At 42.9% G+C, this 14108-nt stretch overlaps 1 protein-coding gene across 20 annotated transcripts in view; it reads left to right on the top strand.

Moving 5' to 3' along the window:
* Positions 1-14108, top strand: part of ATIM (timeless family protein) — a 73409-nt gene that overhangs the window by 22020 nt on the left and 37281 nt on the right. For all 20 annotated transcript variants that reach the window (XR_016053566.1, XR_016053563.1, XR_016053583.1 and 17 more), the window contains exons 3-4: positions 2001-2153; positions 2236-2395. Coding sequence is in view for 12 of the 20 variants with exons in the window: in XM_088864028.1 (XP_088720154.1) it covers positions 2001-2153; positions 2236-2395 (313 nt within the window). In the remaining 8 variants the exon portion in view is untranslated. The remainder of the gene's footprint in view (positions 1-2000; positions 2154-2235; positions 2396-14108) is intronic.

Here is a 14108-nt window from a genome sequence, read left to right as displayed (position 1 = left end):
TCAAAACAACATAAATTAAATTGCAAAAGACTTCTTCTTTTGATTACATAAAGGAAAAAGTTTACATAAGGTTGCAACCTTAATATGTAGAATTAAAGATGCACCTCAAAAGTCCATTGGAAAGACTGTTTAAATGTTGAAAAGCCCTCTAATTGATTATCTCAACATCGAGATATATGGATATGAAAAAAAAAGAAGAGATTTTGAGTCCCATAATAGTGCATCTTGCAACTCATTATCTAGACCGTCCATTTTCAAGATTTTCTTATGTTTATAGATCTACTTGATTTTATCCATTTGTGGAGTTTAAAATTTTATAATTAGATATGAAAATAGATATTCAAATAATCCTAAGAATTTTTAACGCCAAAATTGCATGTTGTGATATAATTTAGATGTGCGCCTTAATTGGATTGTTTGAGGTTGTTACCTTGTAGAAACCACACCCTTACATAAATTATAAATACCAATTGACATAAATTATATTAAATTAAGCTTACAATCTGCATTCTAAATGATGGAATGATCCACATTTGTCCTTTTATTTGAGAACAAACTTTACAAAAAGTGAATAATTTATCAAAATCTTGGATTTGGGGTTCTATCTCTGATGACCAGAATATGTGAACTATCGGACTTAAAATTATGTATGAGAAACAAGTATGGACGGAAATATGGATTATAGGTTATGAAATTTGAGCTGGATTTTATTTTTGTTGTTCTATCCTTGGATCTATTTCCTACTATAACAAATTACTCTAGAAGTTCCAAAACTCTATACTTGACCTAAGTCATCAACCCTTGAGTCATAGGTCTACCCGATACAGTAGTGACTGAGTCTAGTTTTGGGTCTGGATGCAAAAAGTGTGTTGGGAGGCAAAACAGCCTCATTAAGTAACTCTTCCAGCATTGTGCGAACCATCCACCTATAAGGCTTTAGTTAGCATATATGGAACATGCCCAGAACTATCTCCACACCTGTTGTGCAAAACTGTAATGTAGGAAGAGGTGATCCACTATTTGCCCAGTGCTTCAACATAGGTAGCAAATGTTTGGGAGCTGAAGGCCATGGTGGTGAAAATGATCACAAGAAACTTTATCCATTATGGCCATCCACGAAAAGCAAATGCTTTCAATGGGGCTAGAATTGACCAAATGAATGTTGCGGGATAGTAATATGTTGTGTACTACTGAATGCCAAGTGGAAGGATTTAATGAAGAAGATATAAGAACTATCTTGGGGGTATGTTATCCTATCAGCTGCACCAACTGTATTGGGTATCCTATACTCTAAACTGGCCAGAAACTTGCACAAGGCCTCACACTTTCCATCTCTAATACTCTTTCTGATGGGAGGACATGTCACTAACCTCCATCACCTCCAATGGAAGGTTGAAACAATCTCAACCTAATAAAGAGGGGTCCAAAAGCAACCCTAAAATCTAATGAAAACACAATTGCAAGGGTGCTTGCGCGATCCAAATATCTAACCGGTTCCTTGTAAGCATAGGCTTGTGACATCTATTTATCATGATTATTTGTTTGTGAATTGCTTCCTAGTGTCAATTGGATCATTGTGAATTACGTTTTCGTGATTTCATCCTTATAGAGAAATTGTGATTCTTACATGCCTAATTTGATGCCGTTTTTGTGTGGGTGGGTTTCTTTATTGAGAGCAGAACTCACAACTTAAATGTTGGTGTGATGCTCCTTGTTGAATTCAATTCAGTGCTGTTTTCGAGCAGGTTTGCATGGTGTAGAGTTTATACTCTGTGGCACCTTGAAAATTTTTATACAATGCAAGGCTTTGTCACAAATATTATTGTTGCATATTTATTCTCTTCCTCAATTAAGTTTCATAAAGTTTGATAGTATTGGATCACTGGTTTCATTCTTTGATCTCGTTGTTCATCAAAAAATGTTTCATCCATGATATGTTAAAATTGCACTCCTATAAGGGCTGAATTCATCCTTATCCTTTTTTGTTCCTGATACTACAGAAAACTTGAAGGATTTGCAAAGATTTTTGCGAAGGGATGATCCACAAACACGAGATGTTTTTAAGCTGGTTAGCAAATGGAATATCGCTTCAAATCACTTGATACCCATAATTGAGCACTACCAGGGTGATTGTGAATTAGTGATAAATGCAGGTATTTTGGTTTTTGCTTCTGATTATGTTTTAAATAATTGATGCTAGTAAGAGATTTATATGCTTTTCTTTCTCCTTTCCAGTAAAAGTCATGGTCTTCCTAACGATGCCTATAGATCCCACCTCTGATGACATTAGTGGACAAATGGAGTATCTATGGAATATAAAGGTGGCTGTCACACGTAACGATGCAATAGCAGTCATTGTATCCCTCTTGGAAGATCCTTTAGAACATTTGGAATGGTGAGCAATGATTCTTTGGCTTAAGAACCCTCGTAATAATCTTTTGGTATCATATATGTTTATGAGTTTTTTTTATTCTTTCTATGAGTTAAAGGACTTTTAAATGGCTGTCAGCTACCTTACAAAACTACCACTTGCATCAATTTGAACAACCTCAAATTTTGTGAATGTTGTTTGACAATTGAAGTTAGTTTCTTATTTGATATTTTCTTATAAGACATTAGATGCGACGTGAGAAATCTACTTGAATGCTTCTTTTAATCTATGCATGTTAAGATAGTTGTGACACCTATTCAATTGGGAAGATATACATATATTGCAATTTGTATGCATATATCTATTGAAAACTTGTCAAAAGCGAGAGAGACAGAGGGAGATCCAACTAATGTTGTCAGATTCGCTTCGTAGTCTATTTCGGTTTGGTCTGAAAAATGAAGCAATTCGGTGCTTCAGTTGATTCCGGGGAAGATTTTTAAACAAAAATTTGAAAAATAATAATTATTTTTTTTAAAAAGTAAATGAATAATAAATAAATTTGTTACTACTAATACGTTCAAACTATTACCTTTGACAAACCATAATAAAAAGAGCTGAGTTATAGCTTCGACATTCATCATTTTGCGTTTCAAATAAACATGTAATGATAAATATGTGAATGTCCATCGTTTTATGTTCTACACCAGATGAAAAATTGCAAATACAATGGTCAGAAATATATGTGTGCGAATCTATAACCATAGAGATCACAAAATATCCAACAACAATATGCTTGGGAATAGATGGAAGGTATGAGACTGGTCCCAACTTAAAAATGGCTCGTCTTGAACCTGCTCCGCCTCTTAGGTGCTGGGAAGATGTTTACGCTCTCTACGCCAAACCCTCTTCTTCGCCTTCCAGGCCTGAGGCTCTTAGTTCTCGCCCCTGTGCTTCCTATTCTCGGGTTGCTGCCTCCCGTAAGCAGCCCCCCCCCCCTCCCCCACCTCACCCTGTTCCTCACTCGTCTTCTCCTGTGACCCCTGGTCTTCCTTCTAGGTCTCCTTTCCTTCCTTCCTTTATCTCTGTCTCGCCTGAAGTGGTTGAGAAATCTAAGCCTAAGCTTCTGGACTCGCAGATTGGTTGCTTCCGCCCCGCTCGCCAAGATTTCAGAGGCATTGAAAGGGCCGCGCAGCAACACTGGAATTTGCCCAACCTCACCTGCAGTCACCTTTCCAGAGGTGGCGTTCTCTTCTCTTTTCCCTCCTCTCATAGTGCTTCTCGCACTTCAAGACCCCAACCCCTTCACCTTCCAAGGTGCTCGCTACTCCCTTCGGGCGTGGTCATCTTCCACCGAATCCTCTTCAAGCATGGTCCCCTGTAACCTTTCGATGCCTCGTTTCTGTGTGCGGGTCTTGTTTCGATTCATTGGATCTCGCTTGAATCTCTACCCCGTGGCTCCATTCATGTTCTGGTAGAACTGTTGGACCCTTCCCTCCTTCCCAAGGTCTTGTCGCTCGAGGTTGGGGACCTCTTCTTCCCCATTTCGATTTCATGGTCTTTGGCCTTCCCTCCTTCCCCTTTTTTCCTTGACAATTCGGCCCCTGTTAAGGTTCTGCTAGTCCAGCAGGCCTCTTAGACTCTCCTTGCTAAGAAAGCACGCTTGCGCAAGAGGCATCGCCGCCCCCCTGATCAGGATGGAGCTGGAGGCCGCCACCAAAACCCTCAGCCCCTCCACCCCTCATCCTCGCCAACCTCTCTCAACCCGGAGTGTAACGGGTCGACCCTTCTGGCCCCGACCATCGTTGCTTCACCTTCGTTCATTCGTCCACCCGGTAAGGAGATCCGGTCCTCCTCGGGTTTTCCTCTGACCCGAGTCCCTCTTTTTCAAATTTCTCTTCTCTTCCCTCTTCGTCCGACGAGTGCCCCCCATCTGCCTCTCCACAGGACGTGTATCCCCCCTCTCCCCACCCCCGCTGCCTCTCCGGTCCTGATGTCTTTTCTGTCTTTTGCCCCTGGCCACGCATCGACCTTCGCTTGCCATTCCCACCCCCCTCGAAACCTCCTTGGTTCCCTAGCCGGTTTCCTCTGCTCCCTCTGGCTGCATGTCGACTGGGGGCACCGTTGGTACTCCACCTCTCGTACCTCCTCTATTGGCGTCGCCATCACCGTTTCTTCCTCAGTCTTTCTCCCTTCTCCTTCCGTACCTCCTCTGCTAGCGTCGCCTTTACAGTCTTTTCCCCCCGCTTGTTTTGCCACGTGCTCCCTTCTCTTTTTCCCCTCGCTTTCCCCTTTTTTCTCTCCTCCTTTCCTCTCTTCTGTCCCGTGTCTGGGCCTCTGCTCTCGGTTCGTCTGCTCTTCCACTCTCCCCTCTTTGGGCTCCTGGTTCGGTTTGTCCCTTACCCGACCCAACTTTATCCCCTGCCACCTCTCTTCCTGTGTCTGCGGCTTCTGTGCCTAATGGAGACTTTCCTCCTTGGGAGTCAGTGGAGTTAATTCTGGGGGCCGCCCACCCTGGCCTCAAGCCGCGTTACCTTCTTCCCTCTCCCCTCTGTGGTTCCTCAGGTTCTTTTCTTGAGTTTAGCGGGCCGTCCCTTTTTCTTCCCTCAGCTCTCCCCTACCTTGCCTCCCTTCCTCCTCTGTTCCCTCTCTGGTCTTCCTCCTTTCCCCACCCCTGTACCCTCGCTTCGCCCCTTTTGCCTCCCTTCTTTCCTTCTCTGGCCCTGATACACCCTCCTCCCTTTCCTGCGATCTGGACTTTGCCAATACCTCCCTAGGTTCCCCACCTCCTATTGGTCTCCATCCTTGTGTGGTTAGAGTTCACAGAGTCCACTCCTGTCACCACTGCCTTGGCCCTTTCTGCCTCTCTCACCACTTGGTCTCTATTTCCCACTTCCTTGCTTTTCTCCCCCCCACTGCCGTTCTTACCCTACCTGTTCCCCCTCCCCTCTCCTCTTCTCATTTCTTTGAGTTCTTTCCTCCTTCCCCTTCTCCTCTGCAGCCGTCATCCTCCCTCTTGGCCCCTACTCCCTCCTTTCTGCATACTCTGGCCCCTCCCTCTTATCCCTCTACCCTATCCTCCACCCTCCGGGTTTCTTCTTCCGCCCCCCTTAGCATTCTCTCTGCCTTCCCCCCTGACCTTTACCCGTCGCTCTCCCGTTCTTCATTGCAGGCTCTTGACCCCTGTGTTGCTCGGCTTGAAGAGCCCATCTCTCCCCCCTCGTCTTGTGTCTTTGACAGGGTGGTCGACGGGGATGGGCGAGATGTCTCTACAACTACTCTCACTGAGGCCCTCTCTCTCTCCCCCCCCCCCCCCCTTGATTCCAGTGATTGAGGGGGTCAATGGGGAAGGGCTGGACCGTGACCTCGATAGTATGATCGACATGTACCAGGTGATGGGGTTCCGAAGTGATGCCCTTGTTCGACCAACGGACCGGCTGAGGCTAGTCGATCCACTGAGCACTTCGGAGGTGGGTTTCAAAGGACAGAGGGAACTACTTAATCTCTTCTCCTCCCTAGCTCCGCAGGATACTCCCCCTCTTTAGAAGGGTCTCTTACCTCCCTCCAAGTTTGCTCGTTGAGGTGCTCCCCTAGGATTGCCTCCCTACTTTACTCCGCCTCCTCCTCGTGAAGCTCATTTCGTGGACCATTAGAGGCGCCATCCCTCGAAAAGGTAGGCCTTAAAGGACTTGTCTTCAAAATTCTGCCCCTCTATCCTAGCCATCTTTGAAACTAAGAACCCTGACCCCACCCTTTTCCAAGTACGTCAGGTCTGGGGTAGATGACATTGCCAGTGGGTTGCTCTACCTGCAGCTGGTGCTTCAGGGGGAATTTGGATTATCTGGGACCCCACTAGTCATGCTCTTACCTCCTCGCACATAGGGGAGGTCTCGGTCACCCTACTGCTCTCTAGAATTTCAGATGGCCTGGCCTGGAAATTTAGGGTTGTTTACGGCCCTTGCAATTCGTCTTCTAGGTCTCTTTTTTGGGCCGAATTGGACCTTGTTGCTTCCCTCTCCAACTCGATTTGGTGCCTGGGTGGTGATTTCAGTATCACCCGTTGGTCTCATGAGCGCAACTCCTCTGCCAATATCTCTCAGGGTATGGTTTAGTTTTTTGACTCCATTACTAGGAATAACCTCCTAGATATCTATCTCCAAGGTAACAGATTCACCTGGTCCAGCCACTCCTCACATCTTTCTCTCTCTAAGCTCGATAGGTTTCTGTTTTCCGTTGACTGGGAGGAAATGTTTTCGGACTCCCATGCAGTGGCCTTGCGCAAACCAATCTTTGACCGTTGCTTTATCCTTTTGTCCACCGTAGCATGTATTAGGGGCCCTAAACCATTCAGATTTGAATTGGCCTGGTTGGTCTCATTCCTGTTTGGTGGAACTCTTTCTCTGCTCAGGTAAATGGTAGAGCTGGTTTCAGGCTCCAATCGAAGATCCAGTTATTGTAAGCCTCTCTCAAGACCTGGAGGTCCTCGTTTTCCACGAATTTTTCTCTAACCAAGTTTGAACTTCCCGCGAAGTTACAAGGTTTGGATATCAGCGAAGAATCTCGTCCCTGTCTTCTTCCGAAGCTGAGCTCAGAACCCAATCTAATCTGGAGTATCTCTCTACTCTGAAAAAAGAAGAGATTTATTGGTTTCAGAGGTCAAGGGTTAACTGGCTGAAAACAGGGGGCCACAACACCCGTTTCTTCCACAGGAGCGCTAATTGTCGTAAGAGAGACAATACTATTTCGACCATTAAAGTCAACAGCTGCTACCTTGAACAACCGGTGGAGATTGACTCAGCTATCATCAATTTCTTCCAGCACCTTTACACTGCCCCTAATGGTCCTAGACCCTCCATGAATGACTTAGATTTCTTATCTCTCTCTGTGGATCAGGCAAACTGGTTAGAACGTCCTTTCCTCGAGGAGGAGATCCTTACTGCTTTGGCTGAGCTTGCTAAAGACAAAGCTCTTGGGTCTAATGAGTTCCCTGTGGCTCCTTTTAAAGCTTTTTGGTAAACATTTCGAGATGACTTCGTAAGCTTCTTCGTGGAGTTCTTTCACCGGGGTATCCTTAACAAAGCGATCAATGCTACTTTTATCACCCTGGTCCCCAAAGTAGAAAGGGCTGAGGAACTCAAGGATTTTCGTCCTATAAGTTTACTCAACTCTACTTATAAAATTCTCATGAAGGTTCTGGCCTCTAGACTTCAGCAAGTTCTTCCTTAGGTTATCTCTCCCTTGCTATCGGCCTTTCTTAAGGATAGACAGATCCTTGACGGGGCATTGACAGCTCATGAATACATCGCACTCTAGGCACCTCACCAAAAAACCTGGACTCATTTTCAAAATTGATTGGGAAAAGGCCTATGACCATGTTAATTGGTAGGTCTTGGATGAGACAATGGTCTGGATGGGTTTCCTAGATCGGTGGCAAAAGTGGATGAAGGGGTGCATCTTGCACCCCTGTTTCTCTATCATTATCAATGGTACTCCCAAAGGGTACTTCCAGTCATTGAGAGGGCTGCGCCAGGGCGACCATCTTTCCCCCTTCCTTTTCACGATCTCGGCTGAAGTTTTCAGTCGATCCTTGGGTCACCTATGCCAAGCGGGTCTTCTTTCGGGTTTTCGCTCTTCTAGGATAGGACCTACTGTGTCGCATCTGCAATATGTAGACGACATCTTAGTGTTTCTTGATGCTACTTCGACAGAGGTGGAAAATCTCATAATCTTCCTCAAATGCTTCTAGTTGGCTACAGGATTCAAGGTTAACATGGAGAAATCTAAGATGATGGGTGTTGCTATCACCCCCAACCAGATCCGAAATCTTATTCCACGGTGGGAATGTAAAGTGGAGGACCTCCCGACTTCTTACCTGCGCCTCCCTCTAGGCCTCGGGAAACCTAAGAAATGCCTCGGGTCCCATGTCATTGATAAGGTCGATAGAAGGTTGGCAGGTTGTGTACTTGTCCCAAGCAGGTAGAACTTCCCTCTTCAAAGCTACCTTAACTAATGCTTCTGTTTACATGATGTCTCTCTTCTAAATACCGGCCTTTGTGGCCAACCGCCTTGAACAGCTTATGAGAAACTTCCTCTGGTCAGGTCAAGCTGAGAAAACTAGGTTCCATCTCATCTCATGGGACAAAATTCTCTTACCCAAAAACCAAGGGTGATTGGGCATTAGATAACTAAGAAAACATAACCTTGCCCTCTTGGGGAAGTGGTGGTGGCGTCTTGCCACCCAATTGGAATCCTTATGGGTGCAGGTTCTAAGACATAAATACAATATCCCAGTGCACTCTTGGATCCCCGTGACCAGACTATGGCCTAATGCCTTTGGGGTGTGGAGGTCTTTATCTACCACTCTTGAGTTATTTAGACAACACATTAGATTTTGCCCAAGAGGTGGTTCTTCTGTTTGTTTATGGACTGATCTGTGGGTTGGTCAAGCCCCTCTGAAGGATTGCTATCCTTCTTTGTTCCTTTTAGCGCTGAATAGAGAGGCTACAATTGAGGATGAGTTCAGATTGGAAGGAGGCAGTAGGCGTTGGCATCCTTCTTTTAGGAGGGGTTTTTTGGAGGACAAAACTCTTCAATTCCTCTCTCTCTCTTCTCTTCTCTACAACACCTTCATCCCAGCCCAGGGAAGGGGCAAGATCGTGTGGTCGCTGACCCCTTCGGGGAACTTTATGGTGCTTTCTTTCTACAAAAAGCTTATCCAACCCCCTACCTTCCCTCTGAATCCCACCTCCATCCTTTCTTAGGTATGGAAGTCCATTGCACCTCCTAAAGTGCAAATCTTCAACTGGATAGCAGGTTCAAGCAAAGCTCTCACCTTGGATCAACTTCAAAGAAAGGTCTTCCTCTTCCTAATAGGTGCACAATGTGTTTGTGTCAAGAGGAATCTAAGAACCATTTGTTTCTACATTGCAAGGTGGTTTTTGACTTATGGGGCCTAATCCTTCAACTGTTCGGGGTGTATTGGGCAATACCCCCAACGGTTAAGGACCTTCTAGCCCTCAACCTGGCTGCTCATTGGCTGAAGGCGGGTAGAATCCTCTAGAAAGCATCTGTGGCTGCTACTATTTGGACCATTTGGATTGAAAGAAATGCCCGTATCTTTCGAGGATTGGCTAACCCCGTCTGCACTCTTCCCTAAGGTTACCTCCTTAGTAACCTTCTCAATGGACTCCTTCCTATCCAATTGGGAGTTGATCCTCCTACACAACCAAAGAAAAACAAAGTTAAATCTCTTTTGCAACCCCCTCCTCAAGGAGTCATCAAACTGAATTTTGATGGTTGCTCTTTAGGCAACCCAGGCCACGCTGGGGCAGGAGGGGTCTTTAGGGACTATAATAGTAACAGTTTTTATATCTCTAAAAAAAAAAACTAATAGTTTTATAATTTTAAAAGTTTTAACTTTTAAGTTTGAATTAAAAAATCATGAAAATAAAAAAGTAAATATTGTTATAATATGCAAAAAAAAACGATGTTAATAGGCTCAATAATGGCAATGGAAAAATATTTAATAATTCTTCATGAGTGAGTTTATTAACATCCATTTGACAACAGTGGCTTGATGAGATCGTTCCATTTGACAACATACATTTATTATATGCATAAAAAAAATGAATGTTAATAAACTCAGTAGTGGTGATGAAAAAATATTTGATAATTCTTCATGTATTAACATCCATTTGACAACAATGGCATGATGAGTTCGATCCATTTGACAACATCTATTTACAATATGCAAAGAAAAAAAGAGGTTGTTAATAAACTCAATAGTGGCAATGAAAAAATATTTCATAATGTTCGTGAGTTAAGTGCATAGCTGTACGATACTTAGGGGGGGGAGAGAGAGAGAGAGAGAGAGAGAGAGAGAGAGAGAGAGAGAGAGAGAGAGAGAGAGAGAGAGAGAGAGAGAGAGAATCACTTCTACCATTTGAAATATGGGTATAAATAAATTATTGATTTTTTATATTTTCATTTTTTCCCTCATCCTCTTCAGACGAAGGATGATGTTTCAGCTGAATCGACCCGAATGGGGCCAAAGCGACTGAAGCGTGCCAAATCTGGTAGAAGCAGCTGCTTTTTTTGTTTGTTTCACTTTGGTTCAGAGTGAAAAACTGAAGGTCTTGGCCTCGTCAGTCGAAGCGAAGTTAATTTGACAACATTGGACCCGACCACTTTTCTTTTTTTTTTTTCCGAGGGGGGGGGGGGGGAAGCGCCAGGCCTACCACTATACAAAATCACCTGAAAGTGCATTCGATAATTGACTGGCCATGCCAATGACCAAGTCAATGCAAAAGAAAAAGTTCTAAATTTGGTCCTACATTAGTGGGTATCCTGAACTATAGAATTTGTTGGGGTTTGTGGCCTTTAAATGCTTGTAACCTAAGTATTAATTTAAAGCCTTATTTTGTTTTCCCCTTGTCCCCATGCTTTAAATTTATGATAAGTCTCATTGTGCTCTGCTTGATTACCTAGAGCAGGCATGAGTAGAGAAGTGGGCTCTATCTAGGATGTAGTCGACTCCATCACTCTTGACTTTGCATCCAACTAGGCCTTGTCTAGATTTGTGAACCCACACTCTAGGTTGGCTGCTCTTTGGTCCCATGATGCGTATTGCCGAAGAGGGTCAAAAAGTGTCATGTTGAAGTTTGCTGCTGCCAGGTTAGATGTTGTTTGGTGGGCCAGTACATGGAAGAGGTTCTTATAGTATGAGATGTATAGGGGCTTGTGAGTTATTGAAAACGTCGACAATTGAAATCCTGCACATAATACATAATGGTAGTTGCCTCGAATATGTGTGATCTTGGAGTTATTGGGTCTTCATGACTGTTAGCATACATGTGCCTAAGCAGGACTCCCCACTTAAGATAGAATCCTTGACACACATGTGCAGTTGTTTTTGTCTTGTGCACTGGACTTTAACCATGTTCTTGGGGAAGAGCACATGTTATCCATGGCTATTTGTAGGCTGTGACACTTACATGCCTTGACCAGCCTTGCGGCCCTTGCATGGGAGACACATGGTTCGTGGGTTTGGTGGATTGTTTGTGGTTTAGAAGCAATCATAGGACTCATGGAGCGCCTTGTACAAAGATCTAGCTTTAGTGCTAGCATAATCTTCCAGTTGTTTTCGAAGTAGTTCTTCAAAGGTTATTGGGGAAAATGAAATGTTTTTATTTTCTATATTTAAACACCTCAATATTGTGTTGTTAAATTTGTATTTAAAGAAAGGATTTGTTTTAAATAAAATATTTGTTTTTAATCTAGGGTATTCTTGTTATTATTATTTTTCTTTTCAAGAACCAATATGGAGCATACTATACACATACATATGGCTCACTGTGGGCATGGTTTTCTGTCCATGTGGTCCACATGCCTTAGACCATTTGACCAAAATGGTCCCACTGGCCATGGGTGTTGCATTGTAGTCAAAAGGTGGAGCTTGGGGCCCTCTATGTATCGAATGAGGTGCGTAGAGCTCTATATGGTGTCTTGGTGTTTCTAGGAGCCATGAATCTTAGGTATCAAGTTGGTTAGCAAATATTTTGAAAATTCTCTTGGTGGTTAAAAGATCTTTTGGTTGGGAATAGAATCTTAAGAGGGAATTCTAAATCTAATTGAATCTTGTTGTAGAATCGACGTAGAAGTGAAAGTTTCCTAGGAAGATTCGATTGGACACCACAAAATGTTGTGGTTATGTGGCCATTTAAAGGCTTTATGAGAGCATGTACTGAAATTATTATATTGGCATGATAACTTCAGTGGGAGTGTGGTCTACTTTGGACTATGAGGCATTGTTTATGCCAAGGTTCACTTGAGTTTTTGATTGGCTATGGCTCAAGGTGATGTTTAAAAGATGTGGTCCTGGGCTTTGTGTGGGCGTAACTGATAAGGGTTTCGATGTAAGACCCTGTGTGTGATGGTTGGTAGGAGAGGACAAAGGCCTAAATCCTCATTATTACCATCACATGACATGTACACTAAATAGCCGTCCGGAATTCGACCCTTTTGGATAAGGGTGTGTTTTGTATACATGTGTTGAAGAGATGATTCCATGCAGTACTGGACTGTGTTGGAAGGACCCATGGAGCATAATGCTAGAATGGGGCTTGGACTTGTCCTTAGGGAGGGACTTGTAATCGATGGACTAGGATCGTGTCTCCTTCATTTAATTGGTTGACTTTGATAGTCCAATCATGAACCCCCACAAAGGTCTGGGGGTCATGGGAACTATTGGGCTAATTTGAGAAGTTACACTGAGATGCGGTCTCTCGAAAAGATGGAGTCCTTAGTATATTTGTTGTAATCCTAACTTTATGGATTCAATTCCCGTCAAATCTTCTTAGATATGTTTTAGTTATCTTTCAAATAATCAAAATGAATTTTTAGACCTATTTGGGTATTTTATTTTATTGAAAAATAATTTTTAAATATGAAAAAACCAATTTTTTGGTTTTATTTTAATCAGAGAGGAAAATAAAATATTTAATGACATCATAAAATTTCTTTTAATATCTGTAAAATATATTTAATGTATTGGGGGCCCATTGGGATTTATTGGGCCCAGCAATTAGTGGGGCAAGGGGTCCACATGGCCACCCATAGGGTGGTGCGCCCCGTCTCCTTATTCTTCTCTTTCCTATTTTATGCCTTGTGGCATAAGGCATGCAATTGATTGGATTATTTTAGGAAAGAGTTGGTGTAGAGATTTTGATTGATTTCAAAAGGTATTAAAATTGATTTGGTATTAAACTTGATTTAGTGGTTTCTCTGCATAATATTTGATGAGAATAGAGTTATGGAAATTGAGGGATAATGGTTCCATCTCATTCATTTGATCATGATGGTTGAGCTAAGGAATTAATGCATGAGATCTTTTCCCCCCATAGGTCTCCATGATCAAAAGTCAAGATGAAGTCTCATAATAATGGCAAAACCAACCCTTGAAATCCTAGTCTTTATGTTATATAAATTAGCTATGGGGTTTCATGCTATACACACTTCATATCTTAATCTCTCTCTCTTTGAGCCTAAGGGTGGCACACCCCTCTTTGATCTCTCTCTAAAATTAGCGTTTAGAAAAGAAAATAAATCCTAAAGAGTGGCACGCCCAAGCCACCATGCCTAGCCCATAGGTACTAGCCTTATGCTCATGTGGTGAGCCTCGGTCTAGTTCATCCGCTGTCATGCTCTCTGCTGGTTTTGCCAAGGTTTTCCAAGTTGTGAAACAAGTTCTGGAACCTAAATCCTATGCATCATTGGTATGGGGACCCGGTGTTGGGTGTACGAAGTCCTTGGGGGTAACTTGAGGTAAGGTATGCTGTATTTTCCTATTTTATGTTCTCATGATTTAATTGCAACATTTATGTAGTTTTCAAATCCATGTCATGAATGTTTTTTTTCTTGAATGGCAAGCAAGTGAGAGTCCTTGGCTTTCTTTTGGTTTATAAAATTGTATTTGAACAATTGTAAGTGATTTGTGTTGTTATACTTTGAAAATGATAGAAAGCTTTTAATCGATATTGACTTGCTCGGATCACATAGTCCACCTGCAACAGAATTGGAAGAGAAATAGAACTTGGGGTCTTCCTAATGGATATGGTGTGTTATCTATCCTTGATTCATGATGGCTGGGTAGGGGAGAATGGCTAAGGTTGGCCCTCTCATACAATGAATCTCCCATTCAAATTCCACGTTACCCGTAGACTACTTCTTACTCTATTCGTAA

Source organism: Amborella trichopoda, chromosome 1 (genome assembly GCF_054954075.1).
Source record: "Amborella trichopoda isolate Santa Cruz 75 chromosome 1, AtrichopodaSantaCruz75HAP2 v2.0, whole genome shotgun sequence".
Lineage (NCBI taxonomy): Eukaryota > Viridiplantae > Streptophyta > Magnoliopsida > Amborellales > Amborellaceae > Amborella > Amborella trichopoda.
The sequence above is the reverse complement of the archived record's forward strand: the minus strand, read 5'-3'. Positions and strand labels throughout refer to the sequence as shown.